Source organism: Osmerus mordax, chromosome 26 (genome assembly GCF_038355195.1).
Source record: "Osmerus mordax isolate fOsmMor3 chromosome 26, fOsmMor3.pri, whole genome shotgun sequence".
In the NCBI taxonomy this organism is placed as follows: Eukaryota; Metazoa; Chordata; class Actinopteri; order Osmeriformes; family Osmeridae; genus Osmerus; species Osmerus mordax.
In genome coordinates this window covers 5,702,789-5,721,387 of record NC_090075.1, presented here as the reverse complement: position 1 = coordinate 5,721,387, position 18,599 = coordinate 5,702,789, and the positions used below count along the sequence as shown (strand labels likewise).

At 45.8% G+C, this 18,599-nt stretch overlaps 1 protein-coding gene across 1 annotated transcript; it reads left to right on the top strand.

Moving 5' to 3' along the window:
- Window positions 1-3,627: 3,627 nt before the first annotated feature.
- vwa3a (von Willebrand factor A domain containing 3A) lies at window positions 3,628-17,024 on the top strand. The gene is given in 27 exon segments (XM_067229458.1): window positions 3,628-3,757; window positions 3,845-3,933; window positions 4,014-4,264; window positions 4,517-4,673; window positions 4,918-5,087; window positions 5,583-5,689; window positions 5,838-5,954; window positions 6,206-6,393; window positions 6,516-6,670; window positions 6,755-6,893; window positions 6,988-7,119; window positions 7,523-7,621; window positions 7,835-8,023; window positions 8,293-8,423; window positions 8,514-8,650; window positions 8,759-8,926; window positions 9,310-9,370; window positions 9,706-9,862; window positions 10,997-11,118; window positions 11,249-11,299; window positions 11,486-11,678; window positions 12,293-12,419; window positions 12,588-12,709; window positions 12,833-12,964; window positions 13,237-13,393; window positions 16,865-16,974; window positions 16,977-17,024. Coding segments are annotated over 27 exon segments (3,639 nt in total).
- The last annotated feature ends 1,575 nt before the right edge of the window (window positions 17,025-18,599 follow it).

Sequence of the window (18,599 nt, the reverse complement as noted above, 5' to 3'; positions counted from 1 at the left end):
ATTGAGTGACAGTGATCAGCTCAATGTGACTTTCACTGAGTGCATTAGTGAAAGTTTATTTTGGGGTTATTTAGGTGGCTCTTAAAAGAGCCTTTGTTGCTTTTAGGCGGGAGTCTTCACAATATCTTGCTCAGACCTGAGTGGACATTCAAAAGAAACATTTCGTTTCCCCTGAAATTTAGGTGAACGCCGTCCCTAAAATAACAATCATCCTTATGATGGATGTTGCTGTTTCGGATGCCAGACATGCCCCTATCAGCCAGAAAGGCGGCTATGCCGGCATTCACACGCCTTCGGGCCCGTTCAATCCCATACACACTGGTGCCAGGTACATGGTTCCGATAGACCCATCGCTGGATAATATCTGAAAATATGATCTTGGTACTGGGGTACTTTTGCAGTAACCATCCAAGATCGTTCCTCATTTGGATCATCAGAGAACACGACGTTTGAGAGGCCAGGTTGTTTCCGCCTAGATGTACGATCATTACGTCGGGACCTGGACCCGGTGTTCTCTGGAGAAGAGGCAGGAGCTGCTCCCATCTCATACCCCTCTTCCCCATCCACTCAATCTGGCACATCAAGCCGAGGGTGGCTGTGTCCCGTGGCGGTCAGGTGGCGTTCAAGCCAGTAAATCAGCGAGCTGCCGATTATCCACACGCGTGGCTTTCGAAGGAGTTGGAGTTTGTTTTCCATAATTGTTGGTAAGTAAAGTCTAAAGACAAATTAGGGATGAGAGACTTAGAATTTTGCAGGCGTCTAGGGTCAAAGAGAGAGAGAGGGAAGTTAGGGATGTTGCCACAAAGCAAAAGCTGACATTGGAGATCGGTAAGTATGGGGGCTTGTGGACAACTTTAGATGAAATAGATGAGCAACTAGAGAGTTTAGGTGAGAGATCCAAACTGTTAGCTGTATCAGCACAGTTGAGGTTTAGACGGGTGGTACTAGGGATGAAAAATGAGAATGGTGTCTTCAATCTAAGTAAGGACAGGAGAAGATTGCCTTTAGAGACTCTCACTAGGAATCTTATGAGTGTAGTTCAGGCACCTCTAGAGTTGGAGGACACTGAGGATAGGCAGTATGGGTGTGCATCAGCACATGTTTTTGCAGAGGCAAAGGCTGAATTTATACGCCTTGCTGAGAAGCAGCAGGCACTTGTTCGGGATTCAGGTAGGAAGAGGGGGGGGCTCTCAAAGGTCATAGTACCTGATGTGCAGTCGGCAGACCAGCTCCTTGGTAAAATCATCAGACATGGGTTTGATGAAGATGGGACTAAAGTCTGGTACAGAGCCACAGTTATAGGGGAAAAGGAGGTAAATGGTAAGACCATTTCCCATGTAAGATATGATGGGGAAAAGAGACTGTGGTGGTTTGATTTATGGTCCGATTTTCAGGAGGGGTATGTGGAGTTGTTGTCTGTCAGTGCTGCAGACATGATAGGCAGGAAAATAAAGCACATGTACATAGATAGTGATGATGGGTTGGAGTGCTGGTATCCAGGTAGAGTAGTGGGCTGTAGCACAGGTAGTTTACTTGTTGTAGAGTACGAGGGTGAGGACGAAGAGGAGGGGGTTTACGAATGTCCTCTTTTAGATGATTATTTAAATCATGAAGTCAGATTTACATAGGTTGTAAAGCAAGGCTGTTGAGCGGGATTTAAAAGCCAACAGTATAGAGTAGGGCATTGGCAGACTGTTGAGCGGGATTTAAAAGCCAACAGAGTAGGGCATTGGCAGACTGTTGAGCGGGATTTAAAAGCCAGCAGTATAGAGTAGGGCATTGGCAGACTGTTGAGCGGGATTTAAAGGCCAACAGTATAGAGTAGGGCATTGGCAGTTAGACTGTTGAGCGGGCTTTAAAAGCCAACAGTATAGAGTAGGGCATTGGCTATAATTTGTAGTTATTGTGTATCTTCTAATATTAATCTTTTCTTTTAGGTTGAAGTTAGCTGTATAATTATTTGTAACTATTGTGTATCTAATATAATCTTTTTCTTTCATGTAAGATTTCTGATGTAAATAGTTCCCTCTGCATATATTCGTATCTCTTATAGGATGTTTATATAGCTAAATATTGGCAGTTTTACTCTAGTAAGGCTGTTGATCAGGTTTGATATTGATATTTAATAATTTATGTATTTCTAATTTCAGGTATGAAGAGAAAATGAAACAGTAGCAGCACATTCCGTTTGCAGTGAGGTTGTATAGTAAAATGAAGTTTTCATAAATATGTTTATAAGTAACTTATTGTCAATAAGTATGTTACAAATGTGCACTTTTTTCTCTCTCTTTTTCAGATGAACGTGCCTTCAATTAGCTACACATTTTCCAGGAGCTTGCTCGATCGCCTTTTTGCTAGGGGTCGGGGAATAATTTTCCAGTATCCCATATTGGCTAAAATGGGTTAACTGGTTTTTTGATTCCCTCTGGAAAATGAGTTAGGTTTCCTATTAAATATGCATATTAAACATTGTTGTTCTTGAACAAATTTAAGTCGTGTCATTATTATATTACATGTATTATGTTTCAATGGAATAACTTAATTAAAATTACATTCATTTGAATAAAGACAACAAAAAGTAATTTAGAGGTCCACTTTTGATAACATGTTATTATAAATCGACTGGACAATACAAGAGTACAGATAAGAGAAGAAACGCTTCTCCGCCCCATTCACTGCAATGAAAAGCTTCATGGAACTCTGACTCGGAATTTGAGCTTCAGGGACGCTTGTCAAAAAATGACAACATTTGGCGTGTCGGACGTTTTAGAGTTGTTTATGTGATGTGTTCCCATCGTATTTAAGACTACATATTTTACAAACAAGATGTTTGTTAACGTAGCTGTTTACATATCTCACTCGTACTGGCTAATCAGCTAGCATGTTAAAGTAGGCTACATCCAAAGTCACTGTCGTAAAACTAGCCTCTTTTTCACAAACAGCTGATTAACGGAAGTAGCTTCGAGGTAAAATTAAAAACCTTTAAAAACGTCTAAATTGAGCAAATATTGTTGATATTATTGTGCACACGTATTTCAGTATAGTTAATATGTAATTTAATTCCATAATTTCCCCAGGAATAACTATTAAAACGTATTTCAGGAAAAACGCTCAAACGGGTTTGTCCTCCCTACTAGAGCTGTGGAAAGTCGCTGTCTGTCGGATGTGCTATGCTGGCACTTCAGTACGCAATATTAATCCTATCCAGTTTTGTCTCCAAATTGATGCAACTAGTTTTGCAAGTATAAAACAGGATTAGGCTACATAATTTATAACCCAAATCAGTATACAAACTTAAATTTTTGTGAAAATGTATTATTGACTTCCATTATAGCTACTCAATGGGAATGCCATCTGAAATACTTTGGGCAAAAATAATAAATGTTTATTACTTTGAAAATATTGGCGAAAGTTAATGTTGCGTGTGTGTGTGTGTATTTGGGGTTTGTGTGTGTGTGTGTGTGTGTGTGGGGGGGGGAGGGGGGGGGGGGTGGTCAGAAGTAGAGTGAAAGGTGATTGGACAAAGCCTAGCAACTCCACTGTTTCTAGCGTCAACAACAGGCCGGCTGATTACTTGTTTCTCAGTGCAAATAAAAAATGTAGGAACTTGAGAAGCTTTCGTAGAAAATGGACGAGTTTATGGAGGACGTGGAACAGATGAGTTCCTCGCCTGTGTGGTTGAAGACACACGGACTAAAGGAAGGCAAACTCTGTCTCTCGAAGATCATCAACCAAATCAGCTTTAGGCACAGCGAAGGTAGCAAAACATCATATCTCATATCATACATTAAACACAAGGTGTATTGACCTATCCCTCATTGTAATTCGTGTTGTTTCCTTCCAGATTATGTCCAGTCTCTGAGGAAGTCTGTAGCTTCTCAGTATGGCGAAGGTTTATTTCCCCAGTTCAACAAAGATGGAAGCTGTTACAACGTAAATTAATTCATAGCCTAACTGTATAGTTGTAACTGATGGCCTCAGAACATGTTTAGTATCTTTTTCTTCTTCTTAAGCTGACAGCCACTCCAGAGCGACTGCAGGAACTGTGCTTCTTGTTGGAGGAAAAAGCCCAGTTGTACCACTGCAGGGTGGCCTGGCTCACCACAGGCAGCAGACAGGTGTTTGGGGTGATCCAGGAAGATGCTGTCAGCCTGGTTCTGGACCTTGGTGGTGGGATTGGGTCTCAGGACCAGCTGGGGAAGGATGCTGTGTGCAGGGTCCTCAAAGAGCAGGTGTCACGGGTCGCCAAGTTCAACCTGATCTGGTGAGGAACCTCTTCACCATGTCTGAGTTAGTGCTTCCGTAGACCTGTTATCAACAGGGCCTAGAAAAGGATTGTTGCATGAATCACTAGACCTATAAAAAAACCTCACATAAAATAGGCTAGTTTTTTTTCTTCTCTTTTCTTTTTCTGTGTGTGATGTAACTGAATCGTAGCCTAGCTGTCACACTGTTCGGGGGCTGTCCCACCCACATTTGAAAACAAACCTACGCCCCTGACGTTGTTTGTCGGCAGCTCTGGCATCACTGTGAGGTCGTGGATGAGGAGAGCTGTGGCCGCCTCAGAGTACCACATCCGGGCTGCGGAGAGGTGGCTGCGTGGCCTAGCCCCGGAGCCGTCCTGCCCGGCCTCCACCACTGCTGCCCTGCAGAAGGCCATGGAGGATCCGACGGTGGGTGTGTGACCTGGGTCCCTGGGGGTCCCTGATGGTGGATGGGTTGATGGGAATAACAATAGCATGGTACCCCCCAGTTTGGAATTTGTACTCCCCCATATATCTTACGGCGGTTACAGGACCTCCCCAGCCCTTCCCCACCACCCCCTCAAATTGAGCACTGCTCTCAATTTGTTGCCACTTGTGTACCAGAGTTGAAAAACGTAACATAACATATAGCTCTCCATTTTTTCTCCAACAGATTCAAGCAGTCTACTTGTTTGTTGTTGGAGATTTCGAAGGCAGTGTCACAGACGTGCTGCGGAACAGACCTCCAGGGAACATGAAACCAGTTCATACAGTGTTGTTCCTGTCCAAAGAGGAAGAAACCCTTGCTGCTTTGAGAGAGTTATCACAGCTCACTGCTGGGAGGTAAAGACCTGAACCTCCACTCGGGGTCAAACCATCCATAACAACACTTTTTATTTTTGCAATGTTATGATTCATGCAACATTGTCTTCGGTTATGTATTTGTACCCAGTTTGCACTGTCCTGTTCTTGAGTCTTTTCTAATGCATTCGATCGAAGTGCATTGCTAATAACCCACCAACTCAATAAAGTAAGTTCCTCAAATTTCCACCAATCAATACTGAAGAAAAGGTTAGTCAATCAGATTACTTGACATTGACTCGTCATGTCCTGTTGTTTGTGCTGAGTGGTCCAGCTATGAGGACAACTGCAGCTAAAAGCATTTTTCCTAAACAAGATGATCATTGGGATTTACCGCCTTACCACAAGAGCACCAAACTCATGAATCAAACCTGAAAGGATCTTTACCGTCGACTTTTGAATGTTGACGGAAGGTCCCTCAGCTGAATCCCTAAGGGGGATCCTCACCATCGACCTTGCCTCTGTCCTTTCCTGGAGGTTTCATGCTCACACAGGGATGAGAGGGGGCGAAGGCGAGCCATTAGTCTCCGCAGAGAAGCGGGGAAGCAGTGAGGTAGCATCCCAGCCTGCAGGCCGTCCCCCAGGTACGGTACCTCTGCTCTCCTGGCCGCTGAATGTCCCTCTTCGTTAAGGTCGTTATGAATCAAGTTCAAATACATTTAGTTTCATATTATGGAATGTCATGAGGGTGTTGAAAACACGTGTGTGTGTGTGGGTGTGTGTGTGTGTGAGGAGGTGGGGTCAGAGAGGATGTTTATCTGGTGTGGTGGGAGAGACAGGAGGCTCTAAGAGCCAGGGACGTGGTTCTGGACATCCAGAGACAGACCATCGCCGATCAGACACACCCTGGTGAGATCTCTGCCTAGCGTCACTAGTGGTCTAGCAAGCAAATGGAAATGGCCCACATACATCACATTGCAAAAGTCTTAGGCACAGATAAAAACATTTGTCAAAAAATAATCACAAAATGAAAATAATTTACCAAAAATTTCTCAGTGTTCCACTTCTATACTGCCCCCAAAAACGTAAACAATATTCATGTGAAAAATCTTGGAAGCCTTACTTTTACACAGTACTGAACTTCACCTCAATATGAACAGACTCCATGTGTCCAGATGTGTGTTCACCGGTTGAGAGCCTCAGCTCCAGGGAGTGGCTGTCGAGGTTTGGATTGATCCCTCAGAAACTAGATGTCTTCGGGGCTCTGGCAGACTGTGCCTTCCGCCACTCTGACGGTGTCGTTGACGTCAAATGCCAACCGACAAACAAGACCACCCAATCAGATGCCGTGAGTGAACTGGTTTATTATCGATAAATACAGTTTTATTTGCGCCCGATGGAATAGCTTGTCATTATTATAGTTCAATCACCCGTCATCCCTTCCTCCACTCTGATACTTTTCTCAAAAAGGTAAGGAGAAAGATGCTGGTGAACGCTAAGTACTGTGAAGGCTTCGCTCACACGAAGTGGCGTGACGGCTCTCTCGTTCACGTCTACGTCCCGGCGGAGAAGCTCCGGCGGTATGAAGAGAGGATGGCCGCGTTCCTTCAAAACGTCGAGAGGAGGTAGAGTATAAAGCGGCACGAGGTCCCATCTGCCGTTGGTCAACAAGGGGTTTTCTGAAGGAAAGATGTTTGGTCTCTGCTCAGATTAACGGAGCTAAGAAGTGGAAGCAAAGACTTGTTTGGGACTGTTCTAGAAGATCACCTCTACCTCCTCATCGATACCTCCGAGTCAATGAAAGACCACCTGCCTCTGCTTAAAGACAAGATCCACCAACTAATAAAAGTGACAATTTATTTTAAAAATATATTTTTTTAAATGGTACAGTTACACCCCCATTGTTTCAGAGTTCATAACAATGTGGATTTCATCCTTGCAGGAACAACTTTGTCATAAGTCAAAGATTAACGTTGTGGCCTTCGGGTCGCGGGTAGCGTGTTGGAGGAGCAGGCTGACAGACGTGAACCCACACAGCCTGGACAGTGTTTGTTGGTGGATCAAAGGGCTGCAGGTGAGCTAGGTCCGACTCTAAAAACAGCTGCTGTAGATCTGCTAAAGCTTGGTGCTCACCCACAAAGATAACAGGAAGTTAACAGTTGCTTTGGATTTCCCAGTGTGGAGAATTAGAAGAGGTAGCCTATTTCTAACCTACACCAGTAAAACAGGCTTTATGTCGACACAGATACAGACTTTATCAGATGAGTGAGCATTATAAATGAGCCTGTGTTTACTTCCATTTCGGTATTGTATGGAAATATGCAAACTGAGTTATCTCAGAGTGGATGGAATTACAAAGGGGAAATTCAGTTAGATAATGATATAACTGTAAAGCATTTAACTACATTAGATTAGCAAATTTTCTTCATTTATCATGCATGTTTACTATTATGGCTCAAACAAAATCTTGTTTTTAGGCTGCAGGTTCAACCAATACTTTGGAAGCGTTAGGTCAGGCCTTCACTGACCGGGACATGCAAGCTGTTTACCTTCTGACAGATGGGAGGCCTGACCAGGTACGGCCTTATCTCAGTGGCAGGAGATCAGTTTGTCAGGCTTAACTTACCGCAAGGTCAAAGATCAAAAGCCACCCCTTGTCACTGTTGGCCTGTGATTCTTTGCATGGAGCAGATAACTGCCCCGACACAAGGGGCCGACAGCCTTTCAAAGGTCATAACAGTTTAACCTCAGCCCATTGAGTGTAACGTTTCGTCACTAACACCTCTCAGCCAATCGGGAGCATCTTGGAGCAGGTTCGTCGCTGGGGCCCTACCAGTATACCAGTGCACACGATCTCCTTTAACTGTGATGACCAGGAGGCCAACGACTTCCTGCTTGATCTGGCCAGGGAGACACAGGGAAGGTTCCACTGCTATCACCCTGCCACTCAGGGCTCCCCTCTCCCCCAGCACTATGAGGTGAGCCAACAGAGACACATCGTTTCGATGTCACAGCCTTTATCGAAACCTCTGAGCGGCGTACGCTTTGTGTTTAGCACGCTGTACAACAAGCAGGCTGTAGTTGTCTTTGTTTAAAATCATCACCAGACAGTGACACTCTGATACACAGCTCATTCGAGCGACGACACGGTCCCATAGCCCCCTAGATCGGTTTGACGGTAAACAAACGTTGAAAAAAATTTCAAAACGGTCAACGAATAGTTTGTTGTCATATGTTTCCCATGAAGAGTGAGGATATCCACCTTTTGAAGTGTGAGATGAAGAGAGGGGAGGGAGACCTCAGACGGGTCCGGAGTCTCCGGGCAGAGTGTGTGATGTTGGATGCGTTCCACCATGAGAGCAGGAGAGAAATCAATAGGTGAGATCGTTATTTGTCGACGTAACTGTTTGACCCCTGACACTGTGATTTTAGGGAAAAGCTTAGACAATCTCCCAGCTGTTTCTACAGTGGAAGAGCACGTCAGAAGGGTAACAGCGCCCCCACCTGGCAGAACAGCACACGGCACCAAAAAGAGGAACCTCTCGGAAGTGCCGTCAAACGACCACATTCGGAGAGGTGCCAACCCAAACCAGAGGAACATAAAGGTTATTATAAAACCAACCATCGCTCACCCCAACAAAGTGCAACAAAACAAACGTACCTAACAAGCAGCTCTCAGAATCCCATCATCAGTGTCTGTTTAACCTGCAAAGGACAAACTGCCGCCGGCATACTTGGGCTTGTGAGGAGCGGTCTGGCTGGGAGTGACCAGGACCCCACCCTGACCGACAGGCCCCCCAGCCCCACCCAGGACTGGATGCTGTCCGAGACCCAGCTCCTCCTCCAGAGGAACGCTGAAAAGCAGGAGCAAGTCCTCCAGAGTGAGTCAGCACGCTGCTACAATAACAAGGCCTACCTGGGGATGGACTCCCCCACCCCCAAATAAATGACTTTCCTGGAAGCCATTTTTGTGTTTCCATTTTCAAGTAAAGCTATACAGTGAGGAGGAGAGGCACAGAGAGGCTATAATCAGACTCATGAGCAGGGTCTTCTGTAACATCCAATCATGTACTGCGGTTTCCAGGAGACCCACGATTGGCTGTAATTCCTAAAACATCCTTTTGACTGTAATAGTCGATAATTCAAAATAGAAGTTTCCCCGAGGCTCCTTTTGAAATGTAATGAGCGGTAATTTCAGGTGAGTGCAGCGTTGGAGAGAAGTTTTGTTGATTACCTGAAGTGTTCCTTCCTGATTTCCTGACAGAACTGAGGTTGGGGTCCTCGGATGGGGACACAACAGGTCAGGAAAAGATCAAACCAAGGCAGTGAGTATTATGTGTCGAGCTGATTCATTTGGGGGTTTGGATTGCCTTTTTGACTGGTCTAGTCTGGTGCCTTTTGGTCTGTTATATTCTACGTTCTCTCTGTATCCTAGTAACTTATTCTAAAACCAAAAACGATAGGAATTATATAGGGTGAAGTGAGGGGCTTGATTTTGCATGAAGCGTCATGGATGGTTCACAAGTTGGACGGAGGGCTGAGGAGTGGGTAACACCAAAAATAAAGGACCCCCTTTGGTTCAACATCTTCTCACTTTTAAGGGGTTTCCCCCAAACGGTCACGGGGGTTGGCTCACATTAAACCTACACGTGTGTCCCAGGTCCCTGGATGTGTCGTCCGCTGAGTGGCTGAAGAGCAACAGTCTGGAGGCCAGGAGACTCACCTTCAGAGAGGCCGTGACTCCCGCCTCCATCCTCCACACCCCCAAACACCTCCCCCTGCTGGACAAACAGGTCTTCTCCAAAGTTTTCGATGAGGTATGCTTGCACGTCATCTGCCAGTGTGCCACCCACCACCAAGCCAGTGGATCTGAACAGCTACATGGGTTTGTGTGTCCGCCTGGTCATGATTGGTTCACTGTCGGTAACCCGGCCAACAGCTATTCCGTTTCTATGTCCGTGTTTCCTTTGAGATCCTGCAGGGGGCAGCGTTGTGATTGAAATAGGTCCGGTTGCCACAGATGATTCAGTGTTTCAGAGTGGGAGGATGAGTAAAAGTTGGAACAAATCAAGGCAAACACTCATCAACGCTATAATCAGATATTATATAAAGATAAAAAAAAATATTTTACCAAGAAATCCACGCAGAAAACCACAAAGGCCTCACCACAGGGTCCCAGGTTCGATTCCATCCCGGGCCATTTCCTACATGTCCTTCCCTCTCTCTCAACCTTATATTTCCTGTCATTCTACACGGTTTTCTATCCCAATGAAACAGAAACACCACAAGATACATCTTGACAGTAATCCAAACAACTCAGTCAGCTCTACTACTCAGAGTTTGGTGTTTCCTGACGTCTATGCCGAGCCTGATTGGGTGTACAGCCCCAGCGCACGTGCTCAGTGTGGATGAAGCCTCTGTGTGCTACTCAACACTCTGGTGTTTTTCTGCAGCAGCACGGCTGCACGGCTCCCATTGTCCACACTCAGCTATTGTCCTCCACCGAGAGAGTAGAAGGACCACCTGAGGTACACAGCATTCCTCGTGTTTGGTTTCTTCCATTTCTATTCAAATGAGCCCAACTAACTGTCCAAAACCTCCTATTCATTCCGAGCAGAGACAATTGGCTGCAAACAAGCGCCTGTGTCTGCCTGCTCTCTAGAAGCAGCGCACAAGTATGTAGCGTGATGATGATGGCGGTGTGGGTTCACGTGGATGACACTCTTAAGGCTCAATGGCCTAGAAGGATGACAAACCACGCTGCCATGGCAACGGAGCCATGATGAGCAGACTGGAGACAATGTGTAGTGTAGTGTTGATGGACTCGGAATTGTAAAATAATTTCTCGCTCGCTCTCGTCTTATTGACACACACGCACACCATTCTGTTTGCATGTTCACCACTCCCTGGGATGATGTGTGTGTGAGCCGTTTCTTTTCTCTCCACTTCAGGCCTGTCCTCTCCTGCACATCAGCCTTGGCAGCAAGCAGCGCATGGCTGTGATCAACCCTCTGGCCCTGAACCTGGAGGGCTACAAGATCAAGCTCCAGAAGGTTCTGAATGCATATGAAAGGTCCTGAAAGCCCAGCCCTTCTGTGTGGACCTCACACGAACACCACATCCTGTATTGTGACTGACGACAGCGTCGTTGGTTTCTTCATCCTAAAAGATTAAACATCCGCTGTTCTTCATTCCTTGATCAGGCGTTTGAACAGGATGGTGTGGAGATGTTTGACTCAAGAGGAGAGAGATCAGTGAGTACACTACATATGAGTGGATTAAACCTAATCTTGACTTTCCTACGGTATCAATAAAGTTAATTGAATTTATGACGATAGTATTTAGACTGGGGTTTCTGTGTTGGTGGTTGATGAACAGCTAGAATAAGAACTAGCTAATCAGAATCTCATTCCGACCTGGCTGTGTGACGTGACCCGAAGGTTTGGTGGCGACGAGCCGGTCTCCTTCAGGGTCCACCGGTCCCCCCTGCTGGGGGCCCTGGAGCGGCTGGGCTGGCCCCTGGCCTTAGAGGACGTCACTCTCCTGGAGGAGCAGATCCACATGGGCCTCTCCTTCCTCCAGCAGGCCTCAGACCTGCAGCGGGCCGCCCAGGAGAGGAGGAGCCTTCACACCGTGAGTCACGCCGTTCTAGAACACTCTCACGACGGACTCTAGAGTCACTTCCGTTGCCTCTGTGGAATCTGAAACCTTCCCGTGAGATTCGAGTTTGTTTCTGCTCTCCTCGTCTTCTGTGCTTCTGAGGTTCTGAGGCCAGGTGACGACAAGGTGACAGCAGCAGACTGAAACGGAGCCTGGAGACTGTCGGGATTACTCTGTTCACCTTGTCTGACATTGAAGTCACACAAGCAGTTCAAGAGGGGGGGTTATAAATCCAATCATTCTTCAGCTGTGCAATCAAAGGCAAACAGTGTATCAGTTAAGCCTCTGATATAGGTTTGCACACAAACACATACACGCGCACACAAACACACACTTGCACACGGACAAGACACAATCTCTCTTGTAATCAGCTGGTGATTGAAGTACAATGGGAAATTAGACCTGCTTCAGGATGCTTTAAACCTCACAGTAATTTGGTCATTTCTGTTTATTCCAAATGTCCTGACATCAGTCTAGTTGCATGTTGTTTTATTTATTTGTTTACAAATCCTGCGAGGAGGAAGTAGCTGGAGAGTAGCATGGTTTGTTCTCCAGAAAGTTCTCTCTCTGTTCCTCTGTTTACATAGAACGCAAGACGCGACACGAACAGTTCATCGAACACCCCAGTCAGGAAGGCATCCCGGAGACCCCCGGACCCTCTCAGAGGTCAAAGGGTAATCGCCAGGTCAGAGGTTGATGGGTACTACAACTCTGGTAAGCGACCCCCATCCCCATCCCTCTTGAACGGGAACTGAAAATGTCCTGGATGTAATGAATGTGTCTGACCAACATGTTACTCGTAACAATTCGGAACACACCTTGAATACTCCTGGACTGTGCTTCCTCTCTGGCTCCTGCTATGTCCCTCCGTGCTTGCCGTAGGTACGGTGAGAGAGTGTGTGAGGAGGAGGGCGGTGGTGGAGTTCACCAGCGGAGGCTCTGAGATCGTGCCTCCCGAGTTCCTCTTCCTGGTGGGAGGGGCCCAGCCGTGTCCTCGTCTAACAGTGAGACAGGCACAGATGCTTTTTATAAATGCATGAAAAATGTGTGTTTTTATATACCTAAATAAACAGAGAAATCTGAATCCCATCATCCAGAACTTCCTGTCCACCCCCGTGTCTCCTCAGATGGGGGACTTTGTCCTGGTGGCGGACGAAGACTCAGGCGGACGCTTCTTCCCCGGGGTTGTCATAGCAACCCCTTGTCGCCTGGAGCGGGCGGACAGATTGTTTTCCGTCCTCCAGCCCGACGGGAAGAAGGTGCGTGGAGGGCTTCTGGGGGGGGGGACGAGAGGCTGGCTGGCGGATCCAGCACCACTTACCATCCCTGCCTCAGCTGGGACCCAGTCCAGCGCCTGACATCCAGGGCCCCCTTACGCTGCCACTCTCACTCTCCCTGATGAGGCAAAGCGAATACGCTTGTTATGCACACACTGGAAAATCAACTCAAGGGGTTCACATGTGACAAGGTTGTCCGCTTCCATTTTGTATTGAAAAATTGCAGTTTTCTCATCCCTGCATGTCTGGTCCAGGTTCACTGTCAGAGGATCAGCATGGTGAAGATCAGCCAGAGGAGGTACCTGCAGGCCTGCCTGGACCTGCAGCAGCATCTCCTGTCAGCCAAGTCCAGGTCTTACTCAGACCCACCATCCAGCCAGAGGCCCTCCAATACCAGCACCTCTGAGGGGAGTTGGGACTCAGCAGGTCAGTACTGCAGACCCTATAGACTCACAGCAGGTCAGTACTGCAAACCCTATAGACACACAGCAGGTCAGTACTGCAAACCCTATAGACTCACAGCAGGTCAGTACTGCAAACCCTATAGACACACAGCAGGTCAGTACTGCAAACCCTATAGACTCACAGCAGCTCAGTACTGCAGACCCTATAGACTCACAGCAGGTCAGTACTGCAGACCCTATAGACACACAGCAGGTCAGTACTGCAGATCCTATAGACTCACAGCAGGTCAGTACAGCAAACCCTATAGACTCACAGCAGGTCAGTACTGCAGACCCTATAGACACACAGCAGGTCAGTACAGCAGACCCTATAGACTCACAGCAGGTCAGTACAGCAAACCCTATAAACTCACAGCAGGTCAGTACTGCAAACCCTATAGACTCACAGCAGGTCAGTACAGCAGACCCTATAGACTCACAGCAGGTCAGTACAGCAGACCCTATAGACTCACAGCAGGTCAGTACTGCAAACCCTATAGATTCACAGCAGGTCAGTACAGCAGACCCTATAGACTTCACAGCAGGTCAGTACTGCAAACCCTATAGACTCACAGCAGGTCAGTACAGCAGACCCTATAGACTCACAGCAGGTCAGTACAGCAGACCCTATAGACTCACAGCAGGTCAGTACTGTAGACCCTATAGACACACAGCAGGTCAGTACTGCAGACCCTGTAGACACACAGCAGGTCAGTACTGCAGACCCTGTAGACTCACAGCAGGTCAATTCTGCCATTTAGGCATTTAGGCTCTCCCCTCCAGCATACAGTGAAAGCTGCCCAGCCAAACCTGACCTGAGGGAATTGATCACACACTGCCAGATCATTAAAGACCATTGGATTAAAGGCCAATATGAAGTCCCAGCGACCAAACGCAATACAATCTATATTCTATATGATTCATTGTTTCCCTCCTCACGAATCATTTAGGACACTGTGTCATTCCTGACCTCACTGTTGACAGTTAAAAAATTTTTTTTAATTGATCGTTGATACAAGAGTATCTGTGAGCAGCCTGCTCTATCTGTGGTAGATCTGGGCCAGACGTCCACAGCTGCAGGTCTGCGTCCTCTGACCCACATGGAAAGAAAGCAGGAGAGGCTTTAGTCATACCTCAGTAGCATGTCTGTTTCAGCATCATAGTCTCTCTCTCTCTCTCCCCATCTCACACTCTGTCATACTGTGGAATGTGTGGAGTAGACAACGTCACTTTTTTATGGAGGGAGGGATGGAGGGAAGATCAAGGGAGAGAGAGGCTGTACTGTGACAGGAGTTGCTCATGATAAATGATACACCTCAGTAAGCCTAGGTTTTGAATAAAGTAATTACCATTGGCCTGCTTTCTGTCTGTGTAAAGAGGCTTTCAATAGATCTCAATGCACCTGGACATTGTCCTAAACCAATCAACACAGGTTGTAGAGGAGGGTGTGTGTGTGTGTGTGTGTGTGTGTGTGTATGTGTGTATGGCTCGATTCAGTATTCTTCACCATGGCAACATGCAATGAATCCAACCTCCATATTCTATACCTATGACGCTGTAATAATGCACTTTGATTGGTGGCCTTTTGGACTGATTTGAATAGTTAAGGTGGAACCAGGTGCGGACTGCTACCCATTGTCTAGCCACAGTTGCTGGGCCATGCTCATTTACTGTCGAGATGACATCGAAAGATTAACAGCAATCTAATTGCTGATGATTATCTCTCCCCCCCCGCCCCCCCGAGCTAGCTAAGGGAAGCAATGCATTCTGGTCTTAAGCCTCGCTCCTCTCCAAAAACTGCAGACAGGTTAGCAGACCAAGCTGAAGCTACAGTTCGGTTTTCAACACAAAATGATCATACACTTGTACCTGTGTTTAAATATAGGTGGCGTTCATGCTGACAACTGATAGCACACACACTCTAGCACACAACAAAAAGCCCTCCTCATGACAGATGGCCTTGGGGTTAAGGGGCTTATAGATCAGAGGGGAACATTTCGATTTAATTCGGGGAGATACTGGTCTGCTGTGTCTATTTACTATTTAAATGTCTTTATGAGTGTGTTTGTTTGGTATGCTGGATTCAGACCCGCAGGAAGGGCTATAGTGTAGTTCTTCTCCTCCATTAGTCTTCTTTCTTTCGCCCTCCCTTCCTTCCTTTCTCTCTCTCTCCCTTCCTCTCCCTTCCTCTCTCTCTCTTTCTCTCTCTTTGTCTTTCCGTCCCCAGTTAGTCCGAGGTAAGAAAATCTGGTCCCTGGCCGACAGACTCTCTATTCTTAGTCCAGCTGAGCCCTTTTCCTCAAGCCAGAGAGACGATCCCAGGCTCTATTACCGGCACCATTGTTTACGTTCCTCCTCCACCGCAAGCCTGTCCATCTCATCCTGACTCTGGTGATGTGGTCGAGGGGGCTGTGATTCCCCGAGGCGACGGACCTGTGTGCTGGTGGGGGGGGGGGGGGGGAAGGGCGTTAGCAGGCTCAGATAGGCGATCAGGTCTAAGATGGGATTAGAAGTGCAAGCTCAGAAGATTGCCAAGGGGATTGCTCAGGTCTCTCTGGGATGACAGGGGGTTGCTGTGTTGAAGCCAAAACAGGTGATACTTTGTGAAACCGGCCTGGAGACAAATGGTGCTTTTCTCCTCAGGCCCAGATAGCTGTTTCATCACTACTCGACAAGCAATGCTAATGACCTAGCAGCTAGGTTATTTAGCTAAATATAAACAGCCCGGTATTTACAAAAAGAACCTGCGATGTTTATGAAGATTAGTCATTTCAGACTTTTTGTCACAGTATTAGATTGCGGGAAATACACGCCGACTGATTAAGAAAGAAGTTAACCCTTTCACAGCTCTTTCATTGGTATGTGTGAGCTGGCCATAAGAACAGCAGCCACAGTAAGCAGGCTGCACTGAACAGTTGACAGCCTAAATATGGGCATTGCATTACAGTCACATCCAGAGAGCTGAGGGTGTAGGTTGGTCACAAGTGTTTATCTGTAGGTATATGTGAAGCCCTCTGTGACATTGCTTGTAGGAAGAAAAGAAAAGGTCTATGCATTTTCATTTTCAAGACCTATGGAAATGTGATTCACATAGAATACTTCCGATTTATCTTAACCCCTTTGAAGATGAAGTGCTAAGAGGTCTTTCTTAGACTTCTAGGATGCCAAAATCTGTCATCTTATTTCTTGGCTGTAACACCTAAAGTAGTTCTATATTTACCTATTTTCTCACACCCGAGGATGCTTTACAGAGGAATGAACAAAATAAATAATTAAATATATAAAAAATAAATACAAACAACCAGATGTTGTTTACATATGTACTATATCAAGGCTTCAGGTGATTTGGCTACGATTATGATCCCTGAGGACAGACAGATTACATAGTACTATCTGCTGAACTGATTATGATTGACAGACTGTGTCTGTGCACTGATAGGCTCCGTGGCCGCTGAGGGTGGGAACATCAGCTATATGAAGACTCGGAGGAAGGCAAGAAAACAGGAAAACACACCTGAAGAAGAGGGCTCCCAACAGGAAGTTGAGGTCAAGTTCATGGCCTCTGACCAGATCCTGCCTTCCAGAAAGCAGCGGGGTGAACAAACTAAGGCGAAGGAAAAGAGGAAGGCGATAGGTGAATAGGAGGATGAAGAGGAGAAGGACATAGAGGAGGAAATGGAGTCGGCGGATGTTAATACCAGCTCATCTGAGTTGAGCCACTAAATCATAAAAACTAGACAAGTTAGTGTTAATACTATGTGTGACTATGTGTGTCAGGGAAAATGCAAAAATGTGCAAAAATGACGTTGTGTCCTTGGGCAAGGCACTTCACCCTACTTGTACTTACTGTAAGTCGCTCTGGATAAGAGCGTCTGCTAAATGACTAAATGTAAATGTGACTATGGTTCAGCTCTACCATAACAAGTTATTCTTATGATTTAGATGTTATAAAAATGATACCTTTAGTATATTTACATGGGTCTGTGATTCACATATTGTGATGTGGTAGTGATAAGGTCTGTTTATGATGACATATTTTTGTGTATTCAAAAATAAATCATTTTCTGAGTGTTAATATAGCAGTGGGATATTATAAATCAATCTAGTGTGGACGTTCCTTAATTAACTTATCTACCATAGTATCAAGAGAGTAAATTGAGCAAATATACATGGATCATGTACAAAATGTAGTTAATAATCCAGTCTGGACTTGAAAGGCCTACAGCTGCTCCGTGGCCCCCTAAAATGATAGGGATAAGACGGGAAAGTTCTTGCTAATGAATATTCAACAGCAGAGGCCCATGATTGCATTGGACTCCTCCCACTTTTTGAGAACACACGTTGAGCTGTCCGGTGTCCACGGTGCTGAGGTTTTCCGGTGAGCTACACCGAAAGTCACGTACAAATTATACGACTTTGGCAATGGAAAAGTAGCGTCTTTACCAACGGACAATAAGGAAATACGGTTAAGAAATTCACAGGATTACAAGTGTATTCGGAATGGAATAACTGTAGATTGGGAGGAATGACCTGTACCATCGATATGCGCAAAACAGCGTAAGAAGGCTACATTCAGGTGAGTTTAAGGCTTCAGACTCCGATGAAAAAAAGTTTGTATTGTTTTTCTGTCAAATCCGTTGTTTCACTCAAAATGTTCGAAAACACCCTGACAATAAATGTACACCGAGACAATCGCATTATAGTTAATTTTGTTAGTGTTGTTATTTTAATTATCCTACAGTAATTTTTCATTTTGTGAGAAGTAATTGTTTGACATTAAATCAGGGACAAGGACACCAGGCAATTGCAAATATTATATATGAGCAGGGCTTTATTCATCTCCATAAACTATTCCTGCAAGATCTTATTTAGACGGCCTTAGCTCCACAGTATTAGTGCTAATCTGCAGCCACACGTGTTACAACCGTGATCTGTTACACCATAAATCAAACAGCAGAACCTGTAAGTAAATAGACATCCTCGCCATGGTGACGTGTCATAGAAGGTCCCATCAACAAGACTTTAAGCAGTTAAATCAATGAAAGGGGGTTTGGGATTATAAAAAATGTGACGCTAATATGGCTCCCTGTGGAGTGCTGCTTGTTCTCTCTCCCTTCCTCTCTGATGCAGGTGTAGGGTATGACACGTCATAAACCATGTTGTATTTTTGTGTG